Source organism: Euleptes europaea, chromosome 7 (assembly GCF_029931775.1).
Source record: "Euleptes europaea isolate rEulEur1 chromosome 7, rEulEur1.hap1, whole genome shotgun sequence".
In the NCBI taxonomy this organism is placed as follows: Eukaryota; Metazoa; Chordata; class Lepidosauria; order Squamata; family Sphaerodactylidae; genus Euleptes; species Euleptes europaea.
The window spans coordinates 75,941,016-75,953,531 of record NC_079318.1 but is presented as its reverse complement, the minus strand read 5'-3'; the positions used below and the strand labels follow the sequence as shown (position 1 = coordinate 75,953,531).

At 43.8% G+C, this 12,516-nt stretch overlaps 1 protein-coding gene across 1 annotated transcript in view; it reads left to right on the top strand.

The window, feature by feature from the left end:
• Window positions 1-12,516, top strand: part of EPHX2 (epoxide hydrolase 2) — a 67,661-nt gene that overhangs the window by 6,731 nt on the left and 48,414 nt on the right. The window contains exons 2-5 of the mRNA XM_056853695.1: window positions 5,678-5,762; window positions 7,383-7,542; window positions 8,369-8,559; window positions 10,379-10,501. Coding sequence (XP_056709673.1) covers window positions 5,678-5,762; window positions 7,383-7,542; window positions 8,369-8,559; window positions 10,379-10,501 — 559 coding nt within the window. The remainder of the gene's footprint in view (window positions 1-5,677; window positions 5,763-7,382; window positions 7,543-8,368; window positions 8,560-10,378; window positions 10,502-12,516) is intronic.

Here is a 12,516-nt window from a genome sequence, read left to right as displayed (position 1 = left end):
TGGGGGAAAGAAAACTATCCCCCACTTTCCCCTCCAAAGTAGGACTATCAGTCTTTCCAGTGCAAAAGTTTGGTAATTTTCAGGAGCACTGATAATTATGAAATATTTTTTATTTTATTTTGAATGAAATGGGCTAATATATTGCAACTCATTCTCTCTTTAGCGTTGGGTAGGGTTTATTTGCAAATCTGTTTGTGGAACATTTTAAAATTCAATAAATATAACTAAATTATACACGATACATTTTATATTCAAGCAGCAAATTACCGGTAGTTTATCTTCATTAGGAGAGTAAATATTTCAGTTTTTCTAAGTTTCCCTTTGGGGGTGGGGGGGCGTCTTCTTTTTTTCTTTTTTTTACTGCTTCAAAATGTCCAATAATTTTACATCATACAACCTATCTCACAGGGTTGTTGTGAAGGTAAAACGGAGGAGGGGGAGTGATGCAATCCATTTGGGTCTCCCTTGGGAAGAAAATCAGGATATTTAATTTATCAAAATATGTTTTGGGAAAAGAGGCACCTTAAAGACTTTGCCAGATGGACATAATCCTTACTAGACAAATTTAATTTAAACTAGCATGAAGGCAATTAACAGACATGGTTTCTCCCCAAACAATCATGGGAAATAATAGTTTGGTGAAGAGGTGCTGAGCTGTTAGGGATTTCTAGCCTCAAGTCATGCTACTTTCTGTTCCCCTCCTTGAGAGCCAGCGTGGTGTAGTGGTTAAGAGTGGTGGACTCCAATCCGGAGAACCGGGTTTGTTTCCCCACTCCTCCACATGAAGCCAGCTGGGTGACCTTGGGCCAGTCACAGTTCTCTCAGAACTCTCTCAGCCTCACCTACCTCAAAAGATGTCTGTTGTGGGGAGGGGAAGGGAAGGCAATTGTGAGCTGCTTTGTGACTCCTTAAAGGTGGAGAAAAGTGGGGTATAAAAACCAGCTCTTCTTCTTCTTCATCATTCCCTTTATCTCTGTTTAAACAAAAAAAAAGTGCTGCAGCTTGTATGACCCACTTCAGTTTAGGATGTGACCTAGTTATGAGATGCATCCTACCAGTTGAGCCAGACAGTGCTGGACTAGCCGTCTGACAAGTAGCTTCATGGGCACAATTCTCTCCACATTGGAATTTTAAAATTGGAAGAACCATTGAATATCTTGCTGAGAGATGTTTCTCCTCAAGCCTGTGTAAACTGTTTGCATTTTTCTACCGTCGTGCAGCATGGACATCCCGTTGGACTCCTGTGGCACCGGTGCAGATCTATTTGCACTAAGCAAGACCCTATTTGCCATATTCAAGTAGGAGGCTGGCCGTGCCGCTCTGCGAGAAAGACCCTCTTGCCGTGCCTGTCCGCAGCCAAAAAACAGTACCCCACTAATGATCTGTGTCGAAAACCGCCTGTTTGCCAGCGTGGGGAAGAGCAGCTCCCCCCAGGCCATCCTGCTTCTAACAGTCAGCTGCCCCTGTTGTTTTCTCTGTGCTTATTTACAAACTTAAGATCCCAAATTGGAGACAAAAGGTTCATTGCTGGAGTCGCTTTGGAAGTTCCCTAGTTCACTGTTTCATCAGTTCTGTGCCTTGTGACTGCTTGCTTTTGGGAGATTGGAAAGCAACTGGTGTGCCTTGAGCACATCAAGTGACTCCACAGCTCCCCATGACCTGCATCCATCCTGGAGGAAATCCTGTGGAAAGTTTATCAGTGGAATAAAGTCTACTAGGAGAGGCCGTAAACAGAGATGGCATTATATTGGCTGGCCTCCCTTCCCCTTCTTTCCTTCCTTCGTTCTCCAGGATTTATCAATTAGAGGTGATTTACAACCTTTAACTCTCATAATACAGAAGAGTAAGGGGGTAGAGTTTGGTTCTCTGGCCTATTAACCAGCCAATCAGAACACCTGTAGAACTTTTATCTTTTAAAAGAGCCAGCGTGGTGTAGTGGTTAAGAGCGGTGGTTTGGAGCAGTGGAGTCTGATCTGGAGAACCGGGTTTGATGCCCGGCTCCTCCACTTGAGCGGCGGAGGCTGATCTGCTGAACTGGATTTGTTTCCTCCTCCTACACACGAAGCCAGCTGGGTGACCTTGGGCTAGTCATTCTCTCTCAGCCTCACCTACCTCACAGGGTGTCTGTTGTGGGGAGGGGAAGGTGTTTGTAAGCCGGTTTGATTCTCCCTTAAGTGGCAGAGAAAGTCGGTATATAAAAACCAACTCTTCTTATTGAGAAAGGAAATTTTTTATTGAGCAGGTCAGAAAAAATACAGGGATGAAAAAGTTATCCCTACAATTTCTGTAAAGATAAATGCTAGAATTATCAAAGTTCCTAGCATTGCTTAATTATATTATAGCTAGTAAGAGTTTTTCAATGCAAACCAAGTTTCAGCTTTTGTCTCACTTCTTCTAGGGATTATCAAAACACTCAAGCTACCCAAGAGGTCTCGCCTAGTGATCTCACCTATTCTTATTCTGAGACTTCTAACTAAAGAAATCTGATTTGCTTGTCACAGGAGTGCATATTTATAGGAAAATATCAATCTTATCTTTCTCTAAATCTGACCTGTTATAATCATGTGTTTAGTTATAACTAATCAGATATTTAGATATAAAGATGAGATAAGCAACATCAGTGCAAATAAGCCAATCAGCAGGTGAATAGGAGGTACATCTGATATAGTAAGATAAGAAGACCAATCTCAACTCTTAACCTTCGTTAAAAAGCAATCTTAACTTTTCTGTAACTGTTTCAACTAACTGCCTAATATGAGAGTAGCTCTAAGCTGCAGTGTTTGTTGACAGTTGAAAAGCACTTGAACTCTCGGTTAACCTGCAAACTCAGCAAGAAAAAGAGTAGTGATATCATTCCTACAGATACAAGCAAAAGGCAGAATTATCTGCTGCTTTAGGAGGAATTACAGCCGGCCCAGTAGAGCTCCTTAGTTTTTGCTGCTTAATGAGATCACCCAAAGAGGATAGGATGAAAATCCAGATGCCTCGATTCTTACGGCTTCTCTAGAATGCCAGCTCCTGTGGGTGTCAAGACAGACCATCCCATATCCCTAGGAAAGGGTTGTGTCTGTCCGTTTGAAGATGACATCTTGGTCTTTCCCAATCCTGGCTGCTGTCCTTAGAGGAACCAAGAAGACTATAGGGTGCACTTTGACTGTGGTTGTATCCCTGAACCATTGATCCCTCTCTTGATAACCCATCCTTTGTGCTTAACTGTGATGGGGATGACCACCTCCTTCTCAGGGGTCTATGTGTTCTCAGTCTAGAGGAACATGATATTGAAGTGCTATTGACTTCTCTTGCTTGAGGGCTTTGAGTTTTCATTAAAGAGTAAGCCAGTGTGGCAGTCTATTGATTTGATTGTACTGGCCAGTCCTGTTCAGCGATATTAATTTGTTGCCAAGGCACATTGAGCAGAGTGGAATGAGAAGCCTCTGGTAATGTTAACAGCTTATGTAGGAATTATGCCCTGATCTATAAATTTGAGTCTCTCCTCTGGGCTTTCGTTCCATTCTACAATACAGGATTTAACACTTTCAGGGTATGCTAAACAGAACGTCCAGGCAAGTATACTTGGAATGCTCTGCTCGCTTTGCAGAAATCACTTCATCCCTTGAGAGTAAGCATTGGTAGCTTCTGTGCCCATGAGCCCTGGTGGCATAAAAGATTGTACTGTCTAGGGTTTGCAGCTATTAGAGGTGGCATCCCTGTGAAGACCAGTTCAAAAGGAGTAAGCTGTTGTTGCTCATGGCCTATATGTGGGCTTCCCAGAAGCGTTTGCCTGGCTGATGGTAGAAATAGGATACTGGGCTATGTGAACCTTTGCTCTAATTGGCAGGGCTGTGTTATAGTGAATTTCATCCTTGTCTGCTAATGTGGTTGGCTAGGATAACATTACACTCAGCTGGCTGAGTATGGTGCTCTGTCTTGTGTTGGCCATACAGTATTGTTTCCTCCCTTCTCCCCTGGTGTACCTTGCCTCTTAGGTTTGTAACCCTAAAGGCAGGTGTCTGTCTCCCCTGATTAATATGAGCTACTTAAGCAGGCCGTTCTTATCTGGACAGCAGGATATAAATAAAATAAGTTCAGGCAGTTATGTTTTCCTCTTCTTTCCCTTCCCTTCTGCTTTTGCAGAATTCGCAGAAGATCTGGGCACCAAATTGCCAAAATGTTCTTCAAGTGCAAGGGATTAAATGCCAAGTGGAAAGACTAGAAACTCATACGTGGTGGTGGTTTTTATGGTTTTGTTGTATTTGCTCTTACACTGAGCTGACTCAAGCAAGTTTGTGGAGAGATAGTATCTACATTTTATAACAATAAATGGAGCCAAGATGCACCATGAACAAATCTTGGATCAAGTTGATAGCGATGCTACCTTAATTACAAATGATTAGACAGGATTATCTTCTTTAGAAGATGGTGTGTGAAACAATTCAATGTATGGCCCATCTTTTCTTTAAAGAAGAGCACTTGTTGATGAAAGATTTTCGCATTGGCTTAGTCCCAGAAGAAAATGGGTGGGGGGACTGTCATTTTTTCCCACCACTGAAACCAGTTGATCTTGTGCTTCCAGAAACAGTTTTGAACTCTTCTAGCTAACATGCTCCTAACAAAATGGTTTTGTTGCAAATGTGATTCAGTGTAAATGGGTATAAAGTAATGCACATAAGGGCGCAAAATCCTAACTTCACATGTATGCTTAATGTGGTGGCAAATGACTAGGGAAGGAATTTTTAGGTTGCCGTAGATAAATCAACTGAAGTGTCATCTTGAAGTTTGGCTGTAGCTAGAGGTAAAGTCTGTGCTTGCATTTATTAGCACTGGAAGATATAACGGCTGATACTATCATGCTGTTGTATAAAGCTGTGATGGAATTGCATTCAAAATACTGCAAACAATTTCTGGTTGCCCTGTTTCAAATCATAAAGTTCTAGAGGGTGCAGAAAAATGTCAGCCCAGGTGATCCAGGGTCTAACTAGAGCACATTTCCAGTGAGAAAAGGGGACAGGATAGGAGAGACAATTTCCTTCATGCCCTGTTTGAACTTTTTGGAGGTACCTAGTTGGTTACTGTCAGCAGCAAAATGGTCTGATCTAGCTGGGTGGTTATGTGTGTGGCAAATTATTTTGATTTAGATTAGTGATGCTGCAGATCTTTGTAGCTTTGGCATTCAAATTTGGTTCACAGTACAGAGCTGGTTGGCACTTCTTTGATTAGCACATAATAGTCTGATCCCCTTGGCTTTTTTCCTGGTCTACACTCAGAGTTCAGACCTCTTATTGCACTTCCTTTCTGCCAACCACAGACAGCTCCTCCTGTCTCATGGCCTCCATGTGTCATTCTTTCATCCTTCGTCCCCACATACCTAGGCAGTCATGTTTTCCCCAATCTCTTTCTTTCTCAGCTTCGTGTCTTAATGCATCCAAGTATGAACAGGGTTCCCATATGTGGGCACTGAAAGATGAAGGCGTGTTGCCTACACATCCCTCACCTGCTTTAGAAAATGCTGATTGTATGCTAGTGCCCCTGCAGTTGTGTGCAATATCAGGTGTGGAAATGCTTCCCCCCCACCTCCCGCCCATTTTTTAGGAATCTGGTTTTGCCTGCAGTGCCCAAGCAGCACTTAAAACATGGTTGTCTTCAGTCCTAACTTTGTTTTTTGACTTTCATCTTCTAGTAACTTCTTCCAAGATGTCATTGTGCAGGGAGGTCAGGATGGGCCTGTGTCCAGAGCAATGTGTGGTCACATCGGACTGACTCAGGTAAGACTCGTCTTTTTTTTGTGTGGGGAAAGAAGCTCAGTTGTAGAGCTGCTGATGTCCATGCCTGTGGTTGTAGCTTTAATCCCTGACCTGTCCAGTTTCACAGGATCTCAGATAGCAAGGCTTGGATTTGGTTTAAATTTAGGGATGGGATGATACTGGACTGCATAGGGCAGGCTCTTTATACCATTCAGGATGTCACACAAAACCAGGGGGCAGTAGAAGCCGAAAGACTTATGCCGGCTGTGTCTGCGTATTTGTGTGTCTGTGTGGGTAAAGTGCCGTCAAGTTGCAGCTAACTTATGGTGACCCCAGCAAGGGGCTTTCAAAGCAAGTTAGAAGCAGAAGTGATTTGCCATTCCCTGGAGGTCTCCCTTCCAAGTACTGATCCTGCTCATCTTCTAAGATCTGACGAGATCGGGCTATGCCATGCCACCTTCCCTCTCTGCATATTTATACATCTGTTTAAAAGGATTAACTCCCTTAATTTTATTATGTCACTAATTATGTGTAGAACATTACCTCACCCTTCCCAGATCTGCGTGGGTGGCACAATACTGACCCTAGAAGGTGCAGGCAGCTCTTGGGAAGCATGCCAAGCTTGGTGGACCATCAGGCTTTTTTACTCAGTGGTCTACCTGGAGTCAAGGAAATTGAAAAAGCTCTGGAGAGGCTTAAGCCTCAATTGTGAGGCAGACCACCCCTCTGCCAGTCTCTTTCCATATCAGCCTATGATAATGAATTTGGGTGAGTTTAGTGCCAGTAATAGAGCAGGTATGGTGTGTTTGATTAGGACCTGGGTTCAGATCCCCTCAGATTTACTGCATGACCCATGAGCTAATCACCTTCTCTTTGTCTAATCTTTTTTTAAATTCTGATTTTTGCAGAATGCAATGTAATATAATCAAGGCATAATATTTACATTTCAAACTCAATTGGTGCTGTAAGGTAGAGGAACTTCTTCCAGCCTAAGGAGTGTTCCCTCCAAACTAGATGTTTCCTTTAGAGGAAGAGCCACTTAAGCTGGGGGAAGGCTTCAGACTTTGCTCAGTGGAGTGGCAGGGTGCAGGCCATTTACAAATTAAGGAAAACCAGTTATAGACATCAGTATATACATGAAGTGTTTAATTTCCAGAGATTCAAAATCCGGACAGAAGTTGGTCTAGATTGTTCTCTCTTCCACATGTTATTCTCACAGCAACTCTATGAAATAGATCAGGCTGAAAGACACCAACCTGAGCTCCCTGGAGAAACATACAAGATAGATTGTCCTTGAGAGAAATCAGTGTCCCAATTTTTTGTCAGTCTTCCAAAGTTGGCAATTTCATACCTTTCCTTGGGCCTTTTCAAACATTATTTATTATTTGGGCAGGGGCATGGCAGAACAGGAGAGATGGTGTCATGTAATGCGTGGCAACAATTTTGTGTGTATAGTGTTTGCAACTGGTGGTCTTTGCACGAGATTCTTGTGTGGCCGTGGTATTTGTTCAGAACTTTGTCACTCAGTCACTATTCCTAATCGAAAGATGCCTGATTATGGCCCTCCCTGTATTTCTCCCCCACTTCTTTATTTTTTTTAAAAAAATTCCAATACATTTTAACTTGATGTGCCTAATTCAGCTTATGGCCGAGTTAGACGAAGACTGCAAGAAGGCGGCGGCTGCCTCTGGACTCTCCCTCCCAGACAAGTTCTCCATTGCTCAGGCCTTTGATGAGATGACAAATGAAGGATCGCTGAATTCTCCTCTTCTGCAGGCTGCCCTGACTCTGCAAACCAATGGTAACTGTTTCCATTGTTGAAAGGGATGCTAGGAGGGCAAGCCAGGGAACATCTGCTATTTTGTCCTTTATAAATCTGCGAATGAAGATGTAATAGGGCTGAAAAGGTTTTTTTGAGAGCCTATATTTCTATTGTTGGGAGAAGAGTGGGTTCAAATCAAATCAACCCTGAACTCTCCCTAGAAGCTAAAATGACTAAGCTGAGGCTGAGTACTTTGGTCACATTATGAGAAGACATGAGTCACTAGAAAAGACAATAGTGCTAGGAAAAGTTGAAGGCAGCAGGAGAAGAGGAAGACCCAACAAGAGATGGAGTGACTCAATCAAGGAAGCCACAGCCCTCAGTTTGCAAGACCTGAGCAAAGCTGTTAACGATAGGATGTTTTGGGGGACATTGATTTATAGGGTCACCATACAAGTTAGAACCGACTTGACAGTGCTTAACACACACACATTTGTGTTGTGTGAGACTTGGGTGAGGCATATAAACCATTCTGCATTCAGTCTTTTCCAGTGGTTTAGGTACCTTGGTCTAATCTCATATGATCAGGACATAGCCTAGTTCTTTTGCAACTTTTAATAGTTCTTTTGCAACTTTTTATTTTAACGTTTTGAAACTTGATTTTGTTAAATCGAGCAAAACGTTTTTTGGGAAATATAAGCATATAGAAGTAAATGGTTTGGCACATTCTTGGGAGATTAAGGAACGAGGGCATACATTCAAGGAAAGAAAAAAGTCACTTTATGCTCGACTGTATATATGTTCACTTAGGAATGGAAGTAGGCTATTAAATTGCCAACTGAGCCTCTCCCACCCAACATTCCAGGTTTCAAGATCGCTGTCCTTACAAACAACTGGATTGATGACAGCCCCCGGCGACATAGTGTGGGGCTTATATTCTGTCTGCTGAGGAAGTACTTTGATGCAGTGATTGAGTCCTGTCGTATTGGGTTGCAGAAACCGGATCCCAAGATCTATGAGTACACTCTGAAGGTGCTGAAGGCAAAGCCTGAGGAGGCAAGTTGCACACTGCTTTCCCAATTTGTTTGTTCTCGTGGCCATGGGCTGGTTTATTCCTTTGTGGATGACACAGCGATGTGGAGTTGCTTCTTATGAGGTACCATTGGAGTGAAACGGTCAGCAATGGCTTGAAGTCCTGAGCAAAGCCATTGTGGATGGAAAACTGGGCTTATGTATGTGAGATCTGGGTTCAAATCCTCATATCACGTATATAGACATGTTCATGGAGGATAGGGCTATCCATGGCTACTAGTCAAAATGAATACTAGTCATGATGCTTACCTATTCTCTACAGTAGGGGTGTCAAACTCAATTGTTACGAGGGCTGGATATAATATGTCTCTTGGTCGGGCCAGGCCTTGCCAGCCCAGATCAAGAGTGTGGGGGAGTGCCTTGGCTGGCTTGCAGGCCGGATAAGAGCTCCCAAGGGGCTGGATCCAGCCCGCAGGCCTTATGTTTGTCACCCCTGCTCTACAGTGTCTGAGGAGCATGCCTATTATATTAGGTGCTGTGGAACACAGGCAGGATGGTGCTTCCGCAGTTGCCTTGTTTGTTGGCTTCCTAGAGGCACCTGGTTGGCCACTTTGTGAACAGACTGCTGGACTTGATGGGCCTTGGTCTGATCCAGCATGGCTTTTCTTATATCCTGGCTGTACATTGGCTGCTATTTCCAAAGTGTCCACAGGCTGTTCCATTAGATACATGATTCTACCTGCCTGTCCGTTGTAGCTACCCTGGAGGAGGCGGAGAGCAACTTTCTCATATTCCTTTTGCTAAAAGAGTGTGGAAAGGTTTCTACTCTGCTTCCTCCAGGGAGTGGGAGATCCCTCCATAAGGCTCTGAACTGCCTGGGAAGAGTGCCTGAAGAAGGCAGCAGACCTCAGCTGTCTTACACTTTGCTCCCTCTGCACCCATTAGGAAATTTTGTTATTGGTAAATGGTGGAGTAACCCAGTGCTTGCAGTCAGGGTCCTCTGCCAGGCTGAGGATTTCTAGCCATCCCAATCTCCAGTGTCAGCTTTTCCCATTACCCCTTAAAAAAACTGGATCGTAATGGCTGACTGCAAGACATTCCAAGACAATGGATTATGTAAAATGGTCCGTGGCAAAATAGTCTTACCAATTTCTTATAGTGAGAATTGGCTGGCTGTTGCCAGCTATATTCCTTAATTCTGCTGGTGGAAAGTGCTGTCAAGTGGCATCTGACATGGCAACCCTGTAGGGTTTTCAAGGCAAGAGATGTTCAGTGGTGTTTTGCCATTTGCCTTCCTCTGCGTCGTGACCGTGGTGTTCCTTGGTGGTCTCCCATCCAAATACTAACCAGGGCTGACCCTGCTTAGCTTTCCATATCTCACAAGATCAGGTCCTTCTAGGCTATCCTGGTCATAGCAAAAAAAGGTTGGGTATCTGCTTCAGCCTCCTGATAAACATGAGTTGATATTGTGAACAAAGAGTGAGTTTCTCGTCCTCATGGACCAACAAATGCTTGAAAGCATGTGGGCAATGTCTACTTCCTTCTCAAGCTTAAAGGACATCTGAATCAGGTTCTGAGGCTGGAGGCTTGAACACCCGCAAGGCTCCTTCCCATCATTTAATTAAAGACGTCTTTCTTCCATTTTCCTCATAGAAGACTCAGTGGCTGGGAATGGCAATGAATTATCACTTATGCAGGCTGGGAAGACAGTTTTCTTAAGTGCGATATTTGGATTACATGAACACTTGAATAATGTGCATTAAAGAAGCAGGAAGCCCTCTGTATAAGCAGTTCAAGAAAGATTGTCAGCTGATTCCTGGGTCTGATTGCTTCTTCAATCTAGGTTATTTTTCTGGATGACATTGGCGCAAACTTGAAGCCTGCTCAGGCGATGGGAATGGCCACCATTCTTGTGAAAGATGCCAACTCTGCATTAAAGGAGCTTCAAGATTTGACCGGAATTCAGGTGAGTGGATGGACTGCATAGCCCTGAGTATGGAGAGGTTCCTCTGGATCTCGTGCAAGGTTGGATCATGTAGTAGTTTAAGGGGGAGGGGAGGAACTGTAGCGACTCCTGAAGAAAGGGGGGAAAGGAGCAATGAATACGATCAAGAAATTGCGACACTTACTCAAAGTAAGGGCTAAAGGCTTGGGAGCCGTTGTTTTGAGAGATTTATAAATATATCATTATTGTTATAGAAAATAAACAGATTTTTCTTGTAGTAGCATGTCTAACAGTGTTGTCCTAAGCAGAATTGCTTCCTTCTACGGCTGTTGAAGTCAGTGGGGTTAGAAGGGTGGGACTGTGCCTAGGATGGCACTACACATCACCCAATGGTATTATGAATTGGGTTCAGAACAGGCAAAATGGGATACTTTTCCTGACACAGGCTGTGATAAACTACTGAAATTTGCTGTCTTGGGGTCCAGTGATGGCCACTGGCTTAGATACCTTCTAAAAGGGATTGGTTAGGCCTACCAGTGAGTAGTATAGTGTGTGATGGCTAAAAGGAACTTCCAAGCTGAAGGGCAGTATACCTCTTTGTACTGGTTGCTGGGCAGGGAAACAGCAGAAGCAGGTTATTGGCTTCATGTTCTGCTTCTGGGCTTTCCAGACACCCCCTTCAGATCATTCTGGGAAGTGGGATGGGGGACTAGATTGGGGTCTGATCTTCTGGTGCATTGCTTGCATTCGTATGTAGCATGTACTGTAGATGTATTTGAGTAGCAACATAAAACAATTGTGACCTTTGATGATTTGACAGTAAAATGCTTATTTTGTGCTCTGTGTAGACGAGAACTGGCTATTTTCTCCCCCCTTGCTGGTGAAGAGTTCTGTGTAGCTTACGCACACAAATCCAACAACGTGCACATTTTTTGCCTGCTTGTTGTGGCTAATGCCTCAAGTTCTGTGTGACCAAGAATGTCATGAGCCTGGGAGGAGGTTGATGGCAGGGCACCCTGCAGAGGGTAAGGGGGTAGCTGCTTCAAGGGGCTGGATGGAACTGCTGATTGCAGCAGCGTCGGGCATCTTCACCTTGCTGACGTTCCTCTCCGACTGGCTGACTCAAACCCACCAGGATCTTGTTACTGTGACAGAGTGAAGCCTCTCTGGAGCGCTTCCATTGCCTGTAGCCTAACAATCTGCAGTGTCCCCCCACCCCCGTAAACTGGAGCTCATGTACCAGCTGATTCTTTGTAAGTGGATCCTTTTCATCCGCCCAAGCTGGTTTCTGTCTTCTGCTTTCTCTGGAAAGCTGACCTCCATGGCTAATGGTTCACTTAGCAGTATAAACATTGGCTCTTTTACAAGGAGTAGCAGGCTTGTACCTTTGCACTCCAGGAAATGCAGGGGTTCACGTATGTTCTTTAAAACAAATTCAAAGGGCGCTGTCAGAGGGTAGGATTGTTGGCTGCCCAAGAGCCTGGCTGGATCACTCGCCCAACATCACGTCTCAAGCAGTGGCCGGTTGGATGCATCCCAAAAGCAACCTTCCAAGAGGCAATGAAGGCGATGGGTATTTCCAGGTATACTGCTTCTGAACCTGGACGTTTTAGTTGGTCCTCCTGGTTAATAGCCATTGATAGAGCTATCTTCAGTGAAAAGCAGGAAATTAAGTCTAGCCCATTTGAATAATCTTAACTACACTGTTTATCTTCCAGTATGGGGATTTTAATGTGGAATTCAATGGATCCTTGATTTTTCTCCTTTTTTAAAAAAAAGGCAAGCTTCCGAGCTTCATGCCTGTGTGTATGTTTACAAAAATGCATTGGCTGCAGAAGTACACATGAGGCTGGAGCTTACGTTCTATATGATCAAGGCTTCTTGTGTATGTTTTTAAAAGTACTTCTAACCCATCTTTCCTGAAGCTCGTGGTTTCTAGTCTCTCTCTCCCCCCCACACATGTCATGTTACTCATTACTTAACAAATGCCTATTCTGAAACAACATTCTATGCCAATTATTAACCACCAAAACACT